The sequence below is a fragment of the Nannospalax galili genome, unplaced genomic scaffold (assembly GCF_000622305.1).
Source record: "Nannospalax galili isolate Female #2095 unplaced genomic scaffold, S.galili_v1.0 scaffold1206, whole genome shotgun sequence".
Lineage (NCBI taxonomy): Eukaryota > Metazoa > Chordata > Mammalia > Rodentia > Spalacidae > Nannospalax > Nannospalax galili.
This window is the reverse complement of record NW_008355162.1, coordinates 494,414-510,637: the sequence shown is the minus strand read 5'-3', so window position 1 is coordinate 510,637 and position 16,224 is coordinate 494,414. Positions and strand designations below refer to the sequence as shown.

The window sequence follows — 16,224 nt, the reverse complement described above, 5'->3', positions numbered from 1 at the left end:
TGCCTAAGGAGTCACACCCAAGGTTGACTTCTGGCCCCCACACATTTATGTACACACACTGGTACATACATAGACCTGTCTATACATGCATGCCCATATACACAAACACACACACACACACACACACACACACACACACTCACACAAAGAAAATATAGAACATAGCACTCATGTACAGTATTACATATTTTCAAGACTCATTTTAAAGTTACAGTCATCAGGAGAGTGAGTGTAGTGATGCATGTCTTTGATCCCAGAACTCTGAGAGGCAGAAGCAGGTGAATTTTGAAATTTGAGGCCAGCCTGATCAACATAGCAAGTTCAAGGCCAGGCAGGGCTACACAGTAAGACCCTGTCTCAGAAAACAACAAGAAATAGAAATCAAGTGAATACAGAGACTCAAGAAAAGGGGCATGGAGAAGCAGATGCCAGGCAGTGCAGATGCCAGGCAGTGCAGATGCCAGACAGTGCAGATACCAGACAGTGCAGATGCCAGACAGTGCAGATGCCAGACAGTGCAGATGCCAGGCAGTGCAGATGCCAGGCAGTGCAGATACCAGACAGTGCAGATGCCAGGCAGTGCAGATGCCAGGCAGTGCAGATGCCAGGCAGTGCAGATACCAGACAGTGCAGATACCAGGCAGTGCAGATGCCAGGCAGTGCAGATGCCAGGCAGTGCAGATGCCAGGCAGTGCAGATGGTCATTTCAACAAGTGGTTTTGGAACTATTGTTCACCTGACAAACAGTTGATACAGATTCACTGTTCCCACTAAAGGTAAAAATTAACTACAACTTGATCACAGGCAAACCCAGCAAAATCAATAACAATGAAGTTTCTAGATGATCATGTAGGGAGAACCAGGTAACAACTTAAACACTACTGCATGATCAAAAAGAAAAATTTGATAAAGTGAACATCCTTAAAATTAAGATCTCCTGCTTTAGAAGATGCACAGTGAAGATAATAAAATAATTTGTTATATAGTGGTGGGGAAGAGAAAATTGTGAACCAGTTATCTGACAGAAAGCATGAATCCAGAACATAAAGAGCTATCAGAAAATAAAATGAAAAAATGTGAAAAAATTTGAGCTGATACATCATCAAAGAGGACTGACGAGTAGCCAACACAAGAAAAGATCCTCATTATTGCCAGAAATTAGGGAGATGAGGATCAAAACCATGTTAAGATCCCACTGTACACCTATGGGAATAGCGAACCTTTGAAAGACTGACAGCATCAAATGTGGTGAGAACACAGCACAACTGTTATTTTCTTATGTTGCTGGAGGGAACGTAGCATGATTTGACTGCCTTAGAAAAAAATTTGGTACTTTTTAAAATTAAAATCAAGAACCCTGGAGATGGCTCAGTGGGGAAGGTGCTTGCTGAACAAACCTGAGGACCTGAGGTCAGATCCCCAGCACCCATGTAAAAAGCTGGGCATGGTGGAGGGCATCTCTAATCCCAGCACTGGGAGGAGGAAATAGGAAAATATGGGGGGGGGACACTCACTGGCCAGTCTAGGAAATTGGTGAGCTCCAGGTTCACTGAGAGACCCTTTCAAAAAATAAGGTGGGGGAAAAAATAAGGTCGAAGGAACTGGAGAGATGGCTCAGTGGTTAAGAGCACTGGAAGCTCTTCCAGAAGACCTGGGTTTGGCTTCCAGCATGCACATGGCAGCTAACAACCACCTTAACACCAATCTCAGGGGATCCAACGCCCTCTTCTGGCCTCTGTGGGTGCTGCATGCATGTACTGTACTTACATGCAGGCAAAACACTCATACACAGAAAATAAAAACAAATAAAAATGAGGTGGGAAGTGAATGAGAAAGACACTGAATGTCTAACTCTGGCCTCCATATGCACAGGTACATGCACGCGCGTGTGTGTGCGCACACACACACAGAGACTCAAAAGTGAACTTAACATATAACCAAACCATTTTACTTGTAAGTATTTACTCAAGAAAAATAAAATCATATATACACAAAAGACTGGCTGTAACTGTCCATAACAGCTTTATTTTACCAACCCAAATGCCCATCAGCAGATACAACAGGTATAAGGTACAAGGATTAGTTTCTTATTGCTCTGTAATAAATGAACTGAAACAGTGATTTCACACAAGTTCGATATTTCTCACTTCCTGTGGGCTGGAATTCTGGAACATACTAGTTGGAGCCTCTCCTCATGTACTCACAGACTGAAATCACAAGGATGGTTTGTTCCTTCCAAAACTCATGTTAAAGCTTGAGTACTTGGTCCTCAGTGTAACAGCAATGAGAGGTGGTGGGCCTACTAAGAGCTGATATTAGGCAGGACTGAGGCTGGTATCATGGGACTGGACTAGTTGCCATAAGAGCAGGTTGTTGTAAAGTGAATTTCTCCCTTGGTTCTGCCTCCTCAACATATGCCCACTTGCCCCTCTGCTTTCTGCAGTGTGTCCATGCATCACGAGGCCTCACCATTAGTTCAATAGATCATCATGGCACTTCGCCTTGAACTTCCAGCTTCCAGAACTGTTAACTGAAGTGATTCCATTTTATTTCCAAATTTTCCACTGTCAGGCATTCTGTTATAGCAACAGAAAATGGACCAAGGCACTGGTATCAGTAGATGCTGCTGTCTCCTCTGTCATGAGGTCCTCCTCCCCAGCTCACTAGCTGTTGGCTGAATTCATGTCCTGTGGCTAGACATCCAAGAATCTTAATTTTAACATGCTGCTCACCATCCACTTGACATGGCAGTTCACTTTTTCAAGACCAAGAAGAGAGTTATGAGGCTTCAGCTCTGACTTCAATAACAATGCTGTTCTTTTAAGGATTTATCTAATTTGGCTTCCCTTTTTGTTAAATCAAGTGACTACTGACCTTGACCCTAAAAAAAAAACCCTTCTGCTATGTAACATACCTAACAGCTAAATATCTTATCACAATCTGTGCACCTGTCACATTCAAGGGCTGACATGTTTGTCATGGGCAGGAATCTTTTTGTATGTGTCCCATTGCTAGGGACCAAATTTAAGGTCTTGTGCTTGCTGGGCAAGTGTTCTGCTGCTGAGCTAAACCCCTAACTTCCTAAGACAGGAATCTTACTTTTCTATTTTGAAAAAAGGATTTGTTTATATTTGTGTGTTTGTGTGTATATATGTAAGCACCCACAGAGGACAGAAGAGGGCCTTGGATTCCCAGGAACTGGGGTTATAGGTGGTTGTAAGCTGCCTGGTGTGTACCACTGAGCCATCTCTCTAGCCCAAGGCAGGGATCTGAAGGGCCATTTTAGAATGTTGCCTACTACCATAAATAAATAGTGGTATATCCATACAATAGAAATACTGCTTATCAATGAAAAGGTAGAAACTTTTGATATATAGAGGAGCGTGGATACAGTACTCCCTCTTTATGTATGACTTTGATTTCTGCATTTTAGTTACCCATGGTCTGAAAATAATAAATGGAAAAGTCCATGAATAAATTATTCATAACATTTGCTTTGTGGCTCATTCCGGTTCTGTGGTGAAATCTTGCATCATTCCACTCCCTCTTTCCTGGGCCATGAATCTTGCCTTTGAGGTATATCTGAACTGTATATGCTACCCACCCATTAGTTACCTAGTAACTAGTTCAGTTGTCACAACTGTTGTTGGTATCAAGTGTTTGTATAGCCTCAGTTTCAGACATCCAGTGGGAGTTTTGGTGGTCCTCTTGCAGATAAAGGGGGGCTACTGTCCTGAATGAAATCAGCTGGGTAGGTATAGTCATTACTTTGACTGTGGGGATATTTTCCCAAGTGCTATGTATGTCATGAGCATTCATTGTCTGCCAATATATACTGGGTTAAATATATTATTAACGTAATTTTTCCTTTAAAATATTTCTTTTTCTGTATGTGTGATTTTTGTTCACGTGTGTATGCATGTTCACATGTGTATGTGTGTGCATGCATATGGAGGTCAGGTTGATGCTGGGTATCTTCCTTGGTCGTTCTTTAATTTATATATTGAGACAAGGTCTCTGTATTGGTTATTTTTCTGCTGCTGTGATAAAACACCATCACCAAGGTAACCTTAAAAAGGAAGAGTTTATTTGAGCATATGGTTCTAGAGTGTTAGAACTCATAATGGCGGGGGAGGCATGGCAGCAGAGGTGGCCAGAGCAGAAAACTGAATGCTCACATTTTCAAGCAGGCACAGGAAGCAGAGAGCAACCTGAAATCTGGCAAGGCTTAAGAACTCTTAAAGCCCACCCCAGTGATGTGCTTCCTCCAGCAAGGCTGCACCTCCTAAAACCTCCCAGAACAGTGCCACCAACTGGGGACAAAATGTTTAAATGCTTGGAGCCTATGGGGGATAGTCTCATTCAAACCACCACAGTCTCTTATTTGAACCCAGAGTTTGCCAATTTGGTTGGTCCAGTCCAGTTTGCTCTGGGGATTCCATCTCTGCCTACCGAGTGCTGGGATTACAGGTGGGCTGCCATGCCCACCAGCGTTTATGTAAGTGCTGGGGATCTAAAGCTCAGGTCCCCTGCTTGCTTGACAGGTGGTGTACCCACTAAGTCACCTCCCCAGCCTGCAATGTTTCCTTTTTAAATTTAGCTACTAGAAAAGTCCAAGTTACTGATGGGGTCCATATGACATTTCCACTGGACGGTGCTTCTGTAGGTTAACTACTGTTTGGGGGAAGGTTGGAGGATAGATGAACAAATCAAATGACATTCTAAGAATACAAACAACCAAATACAGGACATGAGGCACTCTGACACTTTGAAAATGTCTTATTTCCCTTAACAAATCAGCGCACTGAGGACAAAGACAAAAAAGAATGAAGGAGACTTAAGAGGTGTAAGAGGCCGAGCCGGCGTGTGGAACCTCTGTCGTTTCTGATTTGAACAAATCAACTTCAAAAGGCATTTTGGGGGCTGGGGAGATGGCACAAAGTGCTTGCCATGTGAGTGTGTATGAATCTCCAGAACCCATGTAAAAAGCCAGGCACGTGGCACCTGTCTGTAATGCGAGTGCTCAAGTCTGGGGATAAGTGGAGACAGGAGAAGCCTGGGAAGCATGAGGGCAGCGGCCTGGTGCACGCAGCAAAGAACAAAAAAGAGACCCTGTCGCAAACAAGGACTGACATCCAGTTGTCCTCTGACGTCCAGACTCATGCTATGGCACACACACATCATACATACATACATACTAAACACATATACACAAAAAATTCAAAATTTTAATTTTGAAGCAATTGGGGTGTGATGGGCCAGCTATTCAATGATTGCTACGGTTTGAGTGTGTCCCCCCAGGGTTCATGTGCTGGAAGCAAATCCCCACAGCCATATGTCTGTAGTGTCTGGAAGTGGGGCCTTTGGGAAGTGATTAAGGTTAATGAGGTTGTGAAAGTGGGGGCCCCATGATAGCATTCCTGACTTTAAAAGAAGAAGAGCAGAGATCTGAGCTGGCATAACTGCTCTACCTCCCCCTGCGAAGCCTTTTGTCATGCCGTGCTGCAAAAGGAAGACCCTCACCAGAGGCCAGCAGACGCCAGCCCTATGCTCTTTGGCTTCCCAGATTCCTGGGAGCTAAATAAACTATTAGTCTTTACATATTATTGATCTTAGGTATTTTGTTATAGAAACAGAAAACAAAAACAGTAATATTAATAAAAAACAAAAACAGTAATATTAATCAATTATTACTAATTTCAGGAAACATATCAAGGACATGATGGTTATGCAAAGATCACATTCGTGATCTTCTCTGAGGTATATTGGAGATGTGAGGACAGTTGATGTAGTGCCTTAGATTTGCTTTAAGGAGTGCAGAGGCTGAAAGCAAAGGAGCACAGCGCAAGGTGAGCCGAGGGGCTGCACAGGTGGCTCAGCTGTTAGTTCTAGTTTCTTTCCATTGCCATGATAAAAACACTGACCAAAACCAACTTGGGAAGAAAGGGTTTACTTTGCCTTACAGTTTACAGTTCATCACTGGGGGGAGGCAGGGTAGGAGCTCAGGGCAGGAACCTGGAGCACAGACCATGGAGGGTCCTGCTTACTGGCTTGCCTCTCTGGCCTATGCTCAGCCTGACTTATTATACAACATAGAAACACCTGCCGAGAGGTGGCATTTTCCACAGTGGGCTGGGTCCTTCCACATCACTCAGCAATCAAGAAAATGCCCCACAGACATGGTCACAGGCCAATCCAATGGAGGAAATCCCTCAATTGCCACCTCAATTGTTCAAGTTGACAACTGAAGCTGTCCAGTGCAATTGGCCCCTTGTCAACTTGATGCACAAACGAGTCACTATTAAATGACGACCTTTCCACTGCCTCCCCAAGTCTCACTTAATATGAATATTTCAGTAGTACAACTTTAAAAGGCCCAGTCTTTAAAAAAAAACTCCAACACTTTAAAAGTCTCTAAGAATCTTTAAAAAGTTTATGTTGGCCTTTGTAAAATCCAAAGCAAGTAAGTACTGTCTTATTTCAAAAGGAAGAATTGGGCACACTTAAGCAAAACTCAAGTCCAGCAAAGTAGCTCAATGTTGGACATTTAGGATTCACTCATGATCTTCTAGGATCCGAAGTGCTTGGGCAGCTCTACTTCTCTGTCTCTGCTGTCCATAGCACACAAAACTTGTCTGTCTCATAGGCTCAGGCCAACTCCACTCCACACCTGCCACTGCCCTTGGTGGTCATCCTATGACTCTGGCATCTCCAATATGCTGGGGTCGCTACTGAAACTGAGACTGCACCTTCATCAATGGGCTCACCTGGCCTCTCAGAATGCAAAGCCTCAGATTCTCTCCATGAGCCCTTCAATCCTGGGGGTCCTCACTACAATTAAGGCTGCACTTTCACCAATGGCCTTTCCTGGTCTCTCAGGGTGTCAAGCCTCAGCTCCTCTCCGTGACCCCTGCACATTTTCAACACCACAACCATGCAGGAGACTCTTACACATTACCAAGTCCTGCTTCCAGCTTGAGATGGATGGAGCCTTAGGCCCCCTCTGCACCACAGCTTCTGTGTGCTGACTCTAAGGAAATACGTCTCAGAAGATTTTGCCACAATGATGCTCGCCTCTTATCATTCATAGCTGATTTTTCAGCCTCAGCTGACCAGCATCAATTGTCCCAGTAAAGCAAAGGTTTTATTTCAGGTTCTAGTCTCTTCTTAATCATAGCTGATTCTTCAGCCTCAGTTGACTAGAAACCACTGATTCTTAATTCAAAATATCGTACAAACAGCCCTGATAATCTTTGCTTCCCTTAAAACGTCACAAGATAGACCTCTATCATCTACATTTCTCTTCAGCAGAATTATTGCAAGCTCCATAGCAACAGTTCACTAAGCCTCTGAGCACTCGATGGCTTTTCCAGCCCAAAGTTCCAAACACTTCCATAATCCTCCCCAAAACAACATGGTCAGGTCTGTCACAGCAATACCCCATTCTCTGGTACCTATTTCTGTTCCGTTTGCTTCTCCATTACTGTGACAAAAACACTGACCGAAACCAACTTGAAGAGGGAAAGGTTGATTTACTTACAGTTCACAATCCGCCATCAAGGGAAGCCAAGGCAGGAACCTGGAGCACAAACCGTGGGGGAACGCTGCTTACTGGCTTGCTCCCCTGGCCCCTGCTCAGCTTGTTTTTTAATACAACACAGGACCACCTGCCCAGGGGTGGCACCGCCCATAGTGGGCTGGGCCCTCCCAATCACTCAACAATCAAGAAAATGCCCCACAGACATGATCACAGGCCAATCCAATGGAGGAAATTCCTCAACTGAAGTTCTCAGGTGTGTCAAGTTGACAACTGACGCTATCCAGCACACTGTTCAAGCATGAGGACCTAAGTTCAGATCCCCAGCAACCAGAAGCAGAGCCAGGTGAATCCCTGGGCTTGCTGGCCAGCCAACTTAAGTGGTGAGCTCCAGGTTTAGCAAGAGACCCTGTCTCAAAAAATAAAGTGGAGGGCAATAGAGGAAGGCATGTGACCTAGAACTTTGGCCTTCATGTACACATGTGCATAAGCATCAATGCACATATCTACACACACACACACACACACACACACACACACACACACACACACGAGCTGAAAGTTGAAACCTGTTGGAGCTAGGAACCAGGTGGCTCATGTTCAGTCTATTCTTTGAATGATTTTGAAAACTTTATTTTTTTTTTTTTGGTCTTTTTGAGACAGGGTCTCCCTGTAGCCCTAGCTGACCTGGAATTTGCTATGTAGACCAGGCTAGCCTTGAACTCACAGAGATCCACCTGCCAGAGTGTTGGAATTAAAGGCATGTGCTACCATGCCCAGCGATGTTGGAAACCTGTAAGAGAAGGTTTTGGGGAAATGAGGAAGGTCTTTGATTTCCTCCCTAGAAGGCCTACCTGGCCTAGATGCCCTGCAACCTTGGGCTTTGGCAGGCAGACCCACTAGGCTCTGCTCCCAGTCTGAGTGGGGGACAAGACAGAAGCAGAAGGGATGCTAAGCTCCCCGTCTCTCTCCTTATTATGGTGAGTGGTAGCCCCACTGATCATGTTCATTATATGAAATGTGCCTCTGTCAACCGCTCTGCACATGAAATTGGTTACGGCACAATAACCTAATTTGTTCCTCCTTCTTAGATTCACTGTTTGCAAAATAGAAGTACATTTTCCCCAGCAAACATTTCAGAACTGCAACACAAGTCCGTTTCATCATCCAGAGTGCTAATACAATTTGGCTGCGCTTGTGCCGAAACATCTGTTTGTAAACCACAGGCCACTGGGGGCCTGCAATTCTTGTCCCCAGAGCAGCTGTCACATACTCTGTCATCCCGGCCTCTTAATCCTTTCCTGCAATCTGCCTTGCACACATTCACAGACCTTGGCGTATGCCATTTTTTATCCTTAAGGGGCTTGTCAGAGCAGTCAGAGCACTAAGCCAGGGAAAGCCCTGGTGTGGTCTGGATGTGGCCATTTCCTAAGTGACAAGTGGACCCTACCCGTAGACAATGGAGTAATGAGGAGTTAAACCATCTGATGGGAATTTGTCACCAACAGATTGCAAATCTGTCTGGGGAATACCCAGTATGATTGATCTCTGAGGACTCAGCCAACCCAGTGTCCCCAGTCTGCATATAGAGTGGTCAGACTCTGAATGTGCACTGCAACCCACCTCTCTAAGGATGGCCCCAGCCCATTGTGGCTTAGAGCTTTGGACCCCACCTCCTGGCTTCTCTACCTGCCCCTCTGTTGGTGGGGTTTACTGGAGGTTGGCAGGAACCACGGGGATGGATGTCTAAGGGAGAGGATGGACAATGGGCGCCAAAATACAGTGGGGTTGTAAGGAATGACTTCCAATGCTCTACAGCACAGTGGGGTCCCTTAATGTACAACTAGCTCTACACATTTCAGGCACCAGAGAGGAGGTGTTTGAAGGGTCCCAACAAAAAGAAATGATATTTGAGAAGATGGAAGTGATTATCCCAGATTTGATCATTATACATTGTATACCCCATAAATGTAAATAAGTGAATTTAAATTATTTTTATGTGTGTGTTTTGCCTGCATGTACATAAGAGTATCCATGCCATAAAATGCCTGCAGAGGCTAGAAGGGGTTGGATCCTCTGGAACTGGAGTTACTGATGGCTATTAACTGTCATGTGGGTGCTGGGAATCAAACTCAGGTCCTCTGCAAGAGCAGCCAGTGCTCTAAACTGCTGAGCCATCTCTCCAGCCCCCAAATACATTAATTTAAAATATTTTATTTAACTTTTTTGTTTTTATGTGTATGAGTATATTGTCTGCACATATGTAAGTGCACCCATGCCGTGCAAAGCCCATGGAGGTCAGAAGAGGGTATCAGATCCCCTGGAACTGGAGTTACGGATGGTTGTTAGCTGCTATGTGGTTGCTGGGAACTGAAACTGGGTCTTCTGCAAGAGCAGTCTGTAGTCTTAACCCTTGAGCCATCTCTCCAGCCCCTAAATAAGTTAATTTAAAAAAATAAATATTTAAAAGTGCAAAAAAGGAAAAAAGGCGTTGGATTTCCTGGTATACTTGACTCAGTGCCCCACCATGCAGGTTGGTGATGATGGAGTGGCCCAGGGCCTGATGCAGAGTAGATGCTGAGATAACAGGCTCTCCCATGCCGGCCCCTTTGACCACCGCTCCTTCCTCTTCTCTTTCCTCAGCCACATACATTTGGCTTGATTCCTGTTTGACCTTTGAGGACAGCTGGGTGTCATGTCCCCGTAACAGCTTCCCTTAAGTTGATCCCCACTGCAGAGTCACACACACACACACACACACACACACACACACACACACACAAACTTGGGGACATCTTGGGTCCACACCCATAACCTGCTTCAGATACCATGTAGCTTCACTAACCCAGAGTCTCCAAAGTGAAAACAGATCAAGGACAATGGGGAACAAGGATATGGGAACTCCTGTCAATATTTTATTACAGTCCAAAGGCCTGAAATCTGGAATGCTCCAAAATCCAAAACTTTGAGCACCAATAAAAACCAGTACATAGAAAGTTCCATATCTGACTTCATGTGATGGATGACAGTCAAAATGAAGGTGCACTCAAAATACTGGATAAAAGGGCCTAGTGTGGTGGTGCACGTCTTTAACCCCAGCACTCAGGAGGCAGAGGCAGGCAGATCCCTGAGGGTTCAAGGCAGCCTGGTCTACATAGTGAGTTCCAGGCTAGCTGAGGCTACAGGGAGACCCTGTCTCAAAAAAAAAAAAAAAGAAACCTGGAAAAAAGGACCTTCGGGCTATGTGTCTATGCTGCATATGAAACATAAGTGAATTTCCTGTTTAGACTGGGGTCCAGTTCCCAAGATGCCTCATTATGTATATGCAAATAATTCCAAAATACAAAAAAAGTCTGAAACCAGAAACACTTCTGGTCTCAAGCATTTTAGATATGGGATAGTCAGCCTGTGCTTGTTGAAAGGATCATGTTTCTTAATATTTGCTTCAGGAAAAGATTACCTGTAGCACATGTCATGAATCATGGCAACATATTTGACACCTGGGGATTCTCTGGCCATTTAGGCAGTAAACATCACTAGTATCACTAGTCATCTATGCCCCCCACCCCAGATCCACACTATATGAGATATTTTTAATTATCTATCTATCTATCTACCTATCTATCTATCTATCTATCTATCATCTATCTATCTATCTATCTATCTATCTATCTATCTATCATCTATCTATCTATTTAGTTTTTTGGCCTTTTGGAGACAGGATCTCCCTGTAGCCCCTGGTGGCCTGGAACTCACTACGTAGACAAGGTTGGCCTTGAACTCACAGAGATCAGCCTGCCTCTGCCTCCCAAGTGCTGAGATTAAAGGCGTGTGCTACCATTACCATACCCAGAAAATTTTATTTTTAAATTAGTTATTAAGATATACTTTTGTATGTATGTGTGCACATTTTTGTGTGTGGTGTATATGTGTATATACACACGCATGTACACATGGAGGCCAGAGAGGGTCAGGTGTCTCTCTCATTCTATGCCTGATTTTCCTGGGACAGGGTCTTTCGCTGAACCTGAAGCCCAGTGTTTTGGCAAGGCTGGCTGGCCAGTGAGCTTACAGGACCCACTTGTCTCTAATTTCAATATTGGGGTTACGAACATGCCAACCATGCCTGTCTTTTTATTATTTTTCATTGGGTGCTGTGGACTCAAACCCAGGTCTTCATGCTTTCACATCAAGCACTCTCACCCACGGAGCCATCTCCCTAGCCTCTACTAAGGTACTTTTGATGAATAAAAATGCATATATTCATGGCAAACAATATGTTTTGATAGAGGTCTGGCAAGATCAAGCTAATTAATATATGTATCACTTTATGTACTTGTCATATTTTGTTGTATAGAACTTTAAAGATTGACTTAGAAAACATTTGATCTTAGAAGTAGGCGTCCCTAAACAATATGCTGTATAGTTTGCATTTGCATCTTATTAAAAATGGTGTCATTTTGTGTACAGCTCTTTTTTTTTTTAACCTAACATGATGCTTCTAAGACTGGATTGTCCAGTAGTCCATCCTGTGAGTATGCCACAACTTTTTTCCTATTTTCTTGCCAATAGAACTTAGGTTGGTTCCAGCTCTTGCTACCGAGAGCAGGGTCCCATAACTCACATACACCAAGTTCTCTTGGGGATGCCCCAGGAGCAGGACTGCTCCTCTGTGGTATATGCAGCAAGAATCTATTTCACTAAGTGGTTTTGCAAGCTGGTTATAGAAATAAACACTCCTGATCCAGAGATGCTAAGGGTCTCTGTGGATCTACATCCTCACCAGTATTTGAACTGTCAGATGTATTAATTTTTACTAACCAAGTGAAGGGCAATTGTATTTCTTTCTTAAATATTTGATAGAATTCACTGTAGAAGACTCCCGGGCCTGACATTTTCTATCTGGGAAAGGATTTTAATTATAAATTCAATTTCTTTAATAGAAGTAGTACTGTGTAGGTTTTTTCTTTCTTATGTTAATTTTGATAAGCTACAGCTTTAAAAGTATGTGTTCTCTTTACTGAAAGTATCAACGTCTTGACAGACTTCATAAAAATTCTCTTATCCTTTTCTTTTGTGTAGAATTTGCAGTGATATCCCCTCTATCATTTCCCTCCCTCCCTCCCTCCCTCCCTCCCTCTCTCCCTCCCTCCCTTCCTCCCTACTTTCCCAAAGTAGTGACCTTTGTCACTACCATTTGTTTTCTCCTTTGGGCACATCCATTCTCATGAGATAATGTTTATAAAAAACTTGGCACACCCAGTATTATAGAGAAACATTCTACATTACAAAGAAACATTTAAACATAAACCTTTCTGGGTAAAAGTAGGGTGATAATACTCATAGTTTGAGGCTTCCTAAGACCCAACATCAACCCAAAATACAGTCAGATAGTGTTGTCTGGAAGCTGGTGTTGATCAGGCTCCCTTCAAACCTATACTCTGTGGCTAGTCCTAAATCTAATGTCTAGGTATCCTCCTTAGTCCCTCTAGAACAGAGAGAGAGAGAGAGAAAGAGAGAGAGAGAGGGGCAAATATAAATAAAATGAGACGAGAGAGAGAGAGAGAGAGAGAGAGAGAGAGAGAGAGAGAGAGAGAGAGAGAGAGAGAGAGAGAGAAACAGAGTCCTTGGGAGCTCTAGAAAAATGATGGCATCACAAAAGAACGACTTAGCGACAACATGTAGGCGACACAACCTTTGTCAACATCTGACCAAATTTGAGGAAAGAAAAGGATTCAAATATTTTACAAAAGCCAATCAATCCTTCAAGAATCAAGGGCGGGGAGAGAAAGAAAACATGGATCACTATAGTTATAAGTGCTTCTTAAAGAACCTGTCAAAAACTAAGCTTTGTCTAAGCAAGAGATGATTGGAGACCCTCCAGCAAAAGTAGACATTAGCCATCAGACACCCAACATCACTGTGGCAGGCAGTGTCCACAGCATCCACAACATCCTGTCTCTTGCTGGTCATGCGCTGGAGAGTGAGCAGCATCTTTGATTTTTCAATGGGTGAAATACATAGGAAATGGAAAATTGTGTCCGTGGTTGTATTACACCAGTGTTTTTCCAGTTATGCTTTTATGTATTAAGATTCTGTCTTGCTAGTAGATTTATTCTGTCTTCCTTCACTAGCTTAGTGGAGTAAGCAGCCATGGTGAAGGACGCTCACAACCACAAGGGACTGGCGGTGGTCCCTAGGAACTATGGGTGACCTCTGAAGTTTGAAGATGTCCTCCAAAGTTCATGTATTAGAGATTTCATCCCCAGTGCAACCGTGTTAAGAGATGGGGCCTAAAGAGAGGTAATTAGGTCATGGGGGCTCCGTCATGGCCAACACCAGCTAAAATTACAAGGGACTGGAGGTGGTCCCTAGGTGCTGTGGATTACCTATGATATGAAACAGGGAGGAAGACACAGGGGTGGAACTGTGCTTCTAAGAATAGCTTTTGTATAGTTTTGACCTTCGGGCCATAAAAATACTTTACATATTCAGAAGTAAAATTCTATCATAAAGACCAAGGGTGTGCAAAGCAATTATAAACTCATGAAAGAACTCTATATCAAACTGATAACATACACACCCAAAAAATCTTGAACTGGACCCAGTAGTTTTTGATTGGTAGTTGTTTACATGTTATAATTCTGAAGATACTTGGGTGTATTCTAGCATTAAGCAAATGATTAAATATGCTGATGATTTGAGAATCAGGTTCTCACTGATGCAAATATTAATTTCTAGTTTTTTAAAAAAAGATGTTTGGGGGCTGGAGAGATGGTTCAGCAGTTAAGAGCACTAGCTGCTCTTGCACAGGATCTATGTTTGATTCCCAGCACCCACATGGCAACTAACAACTGTCCATAACTCCAGTTCAGGGGATCCAATGTCCTCTTCTGACCTCCATGGGCATTGCATGACATACATATAAGGCAATACCCTCATACACATAAAATAAAAATAATAAGTAAAATATTTTTTAAAAGATGCTTTGGTTGGGGCCACCTGACAAATTCCAGATCAATGACACCAAGGTGGCTGTGGGCACACCTAAACCAGATGGTGGTTCCTAGGTACTTACCTCCCAATTGAAGGAGTCGAGGCTGCTTTGGGAAACTGACTGGAGATTGGGGTCCAAGTACAACTTAGAGCTGAGCCAATCTCATACCACCTCTGCAAACGCTACACAGGTGTCCCTCCTGGAAGGAGTGGGACCTGGCTTGAGCTCAAGCTAGGCTCCCTGTCCACCTCAGCTCAACTCGAAGAGGACCCTCACCCTTTTCAAGCGCTGAGCTGTATTGGGACCGAGGCCTTTGTGTGACTATGGCCCCAGAGGGAGGATGGCACCACCCCCAGCCTCACAAATGTCTCTATACCACCTGATCCTTTAACCCAGTCTCAGTTCTCTCTGCCTAGTGACTCCAGCAGGTGGCTTCATGCTCCCTCTCCTGCTTCCTGTGAAAGTCTTCAGCCATCATTAAACGTTTCCTTCTAGTATTCAAACTCCAAACCTCCGATAGCCTGCTCACTGCACCCAGAAGAAAATCCAAACCCCAGCTCCTGTCTGTATTTCCAGCGGCTCCCACCCACCACCTGTATCTGCTCAGAGACCTTGCACCTACATGTACTCTTGGCCCTCCTCACCCACGAGGAGCACATTCACAGCACAGTCAGAGATCCCTAGCCAGGGGCAGACACCTGGGGCTCAGGTTCTGCCCCACCTGTCTCTCTCCACTCCATTATTCACTTTTACTGTCTTCTTAGAGATTCTCCTCTGACAGGACCTCTGGCTTTCCTTTGGTAACTGTGCTGTGGTGTGACCTCTCGGGCAGCTGCTTGGGGCAGTCAGCTGGCAGCACATAGTAGGTGCTCCATGAATGCCCTGGGTGAGCGAGTGGACACACACAGCAGCCCCAGGTGGCCTGGCAGGGTGAAGTGCTGCTGTTGGAACCCGGAACCTCGCCGTTACCACTTCACGGCCCTTAGAACAAGTCCTGTCACCCCTCTGAGGCTCGGTGACTTCAACTGTGAAGTGGAAACTGCCCTTGCTCAGCAGGTGGATCTTCTCGGGTTCTCTGACCCTCTCACCTGCCTCACAGTTGCAGGAGACAGGAAGCAGGGGTGCAGGGGACCCCACCACCTCACTACCTAAGCTGCCTTTTCCCATGCTGGGCAGAGAGCAGGGTCCAGAGCACTTACCCCTCCGCATCGGAAAGGCTTCCCTTTCTCCATCGACATACAGAGTGATGGCTGGCTGGGTCCTGTCCCTCATCACTGCCCGAGGGACACACCCGGAGAGCCCCCACAGATCCCATAGAGGGCGGATGGCCGCACTGGCACATTCCTCAAGCCCGACTCCCACAAGGACAAGGCCCTTTCCATTCTGCCCAAGCACCCCGCGGGTCAACCTTGCCATCTCCGCTGCATAGCCAGGGAAACTGAGGCCCAGTGTGGGGTAGGGATCAGGGCCCAGGCTGGCTTTTCCTGCCTAAGCAGCAGGGTCTTCCCGCAGGGTGCAGCTGCGGAGGTCCAGCGGCACAGCCTGGTCTCCCGCCAGGGGCTGGGGGCGTGCCCTCCACTGCCCGATCTCCAGCCCGGGGAGACCCCCAAGCTCGCCCCGCGCCTTCGGGGTGCAGCCCCACGCCATGCGCGCCGCTGCCCACAGCCCCGCCAGCCGGTCGGCTACGCGC

At 45.1% G+C, this 16,224-nt stretch overlaps 1 protein-coding gene across 1 annotated transcript in view; it reads right to left on the bottom strand.

Annotated features, from left to right (window-relative positions):
* Positions 1–16,203, bottom strand: part of Rasgef1c (RasGEF domain family member 1C) — a 90,050-nt gene extending 73,847 nt beyond the window's left edge. Inside the window, exon 1 of the mRNA XM_008852236.2 lies at positions 15,734–16,203. Within this exon, the coding sequence (XP_008850458.1) occupies positions 15,734–15,772 (39 nt within the window). The 5' untranslated portion in view covers positions 15,773–16,203. The remainder of the gene's footprint in view (positions 1–15,733) is intronic.
* Between the last annotated feature and the right edge of the window lie 21 nt (positions 16,204–16,224).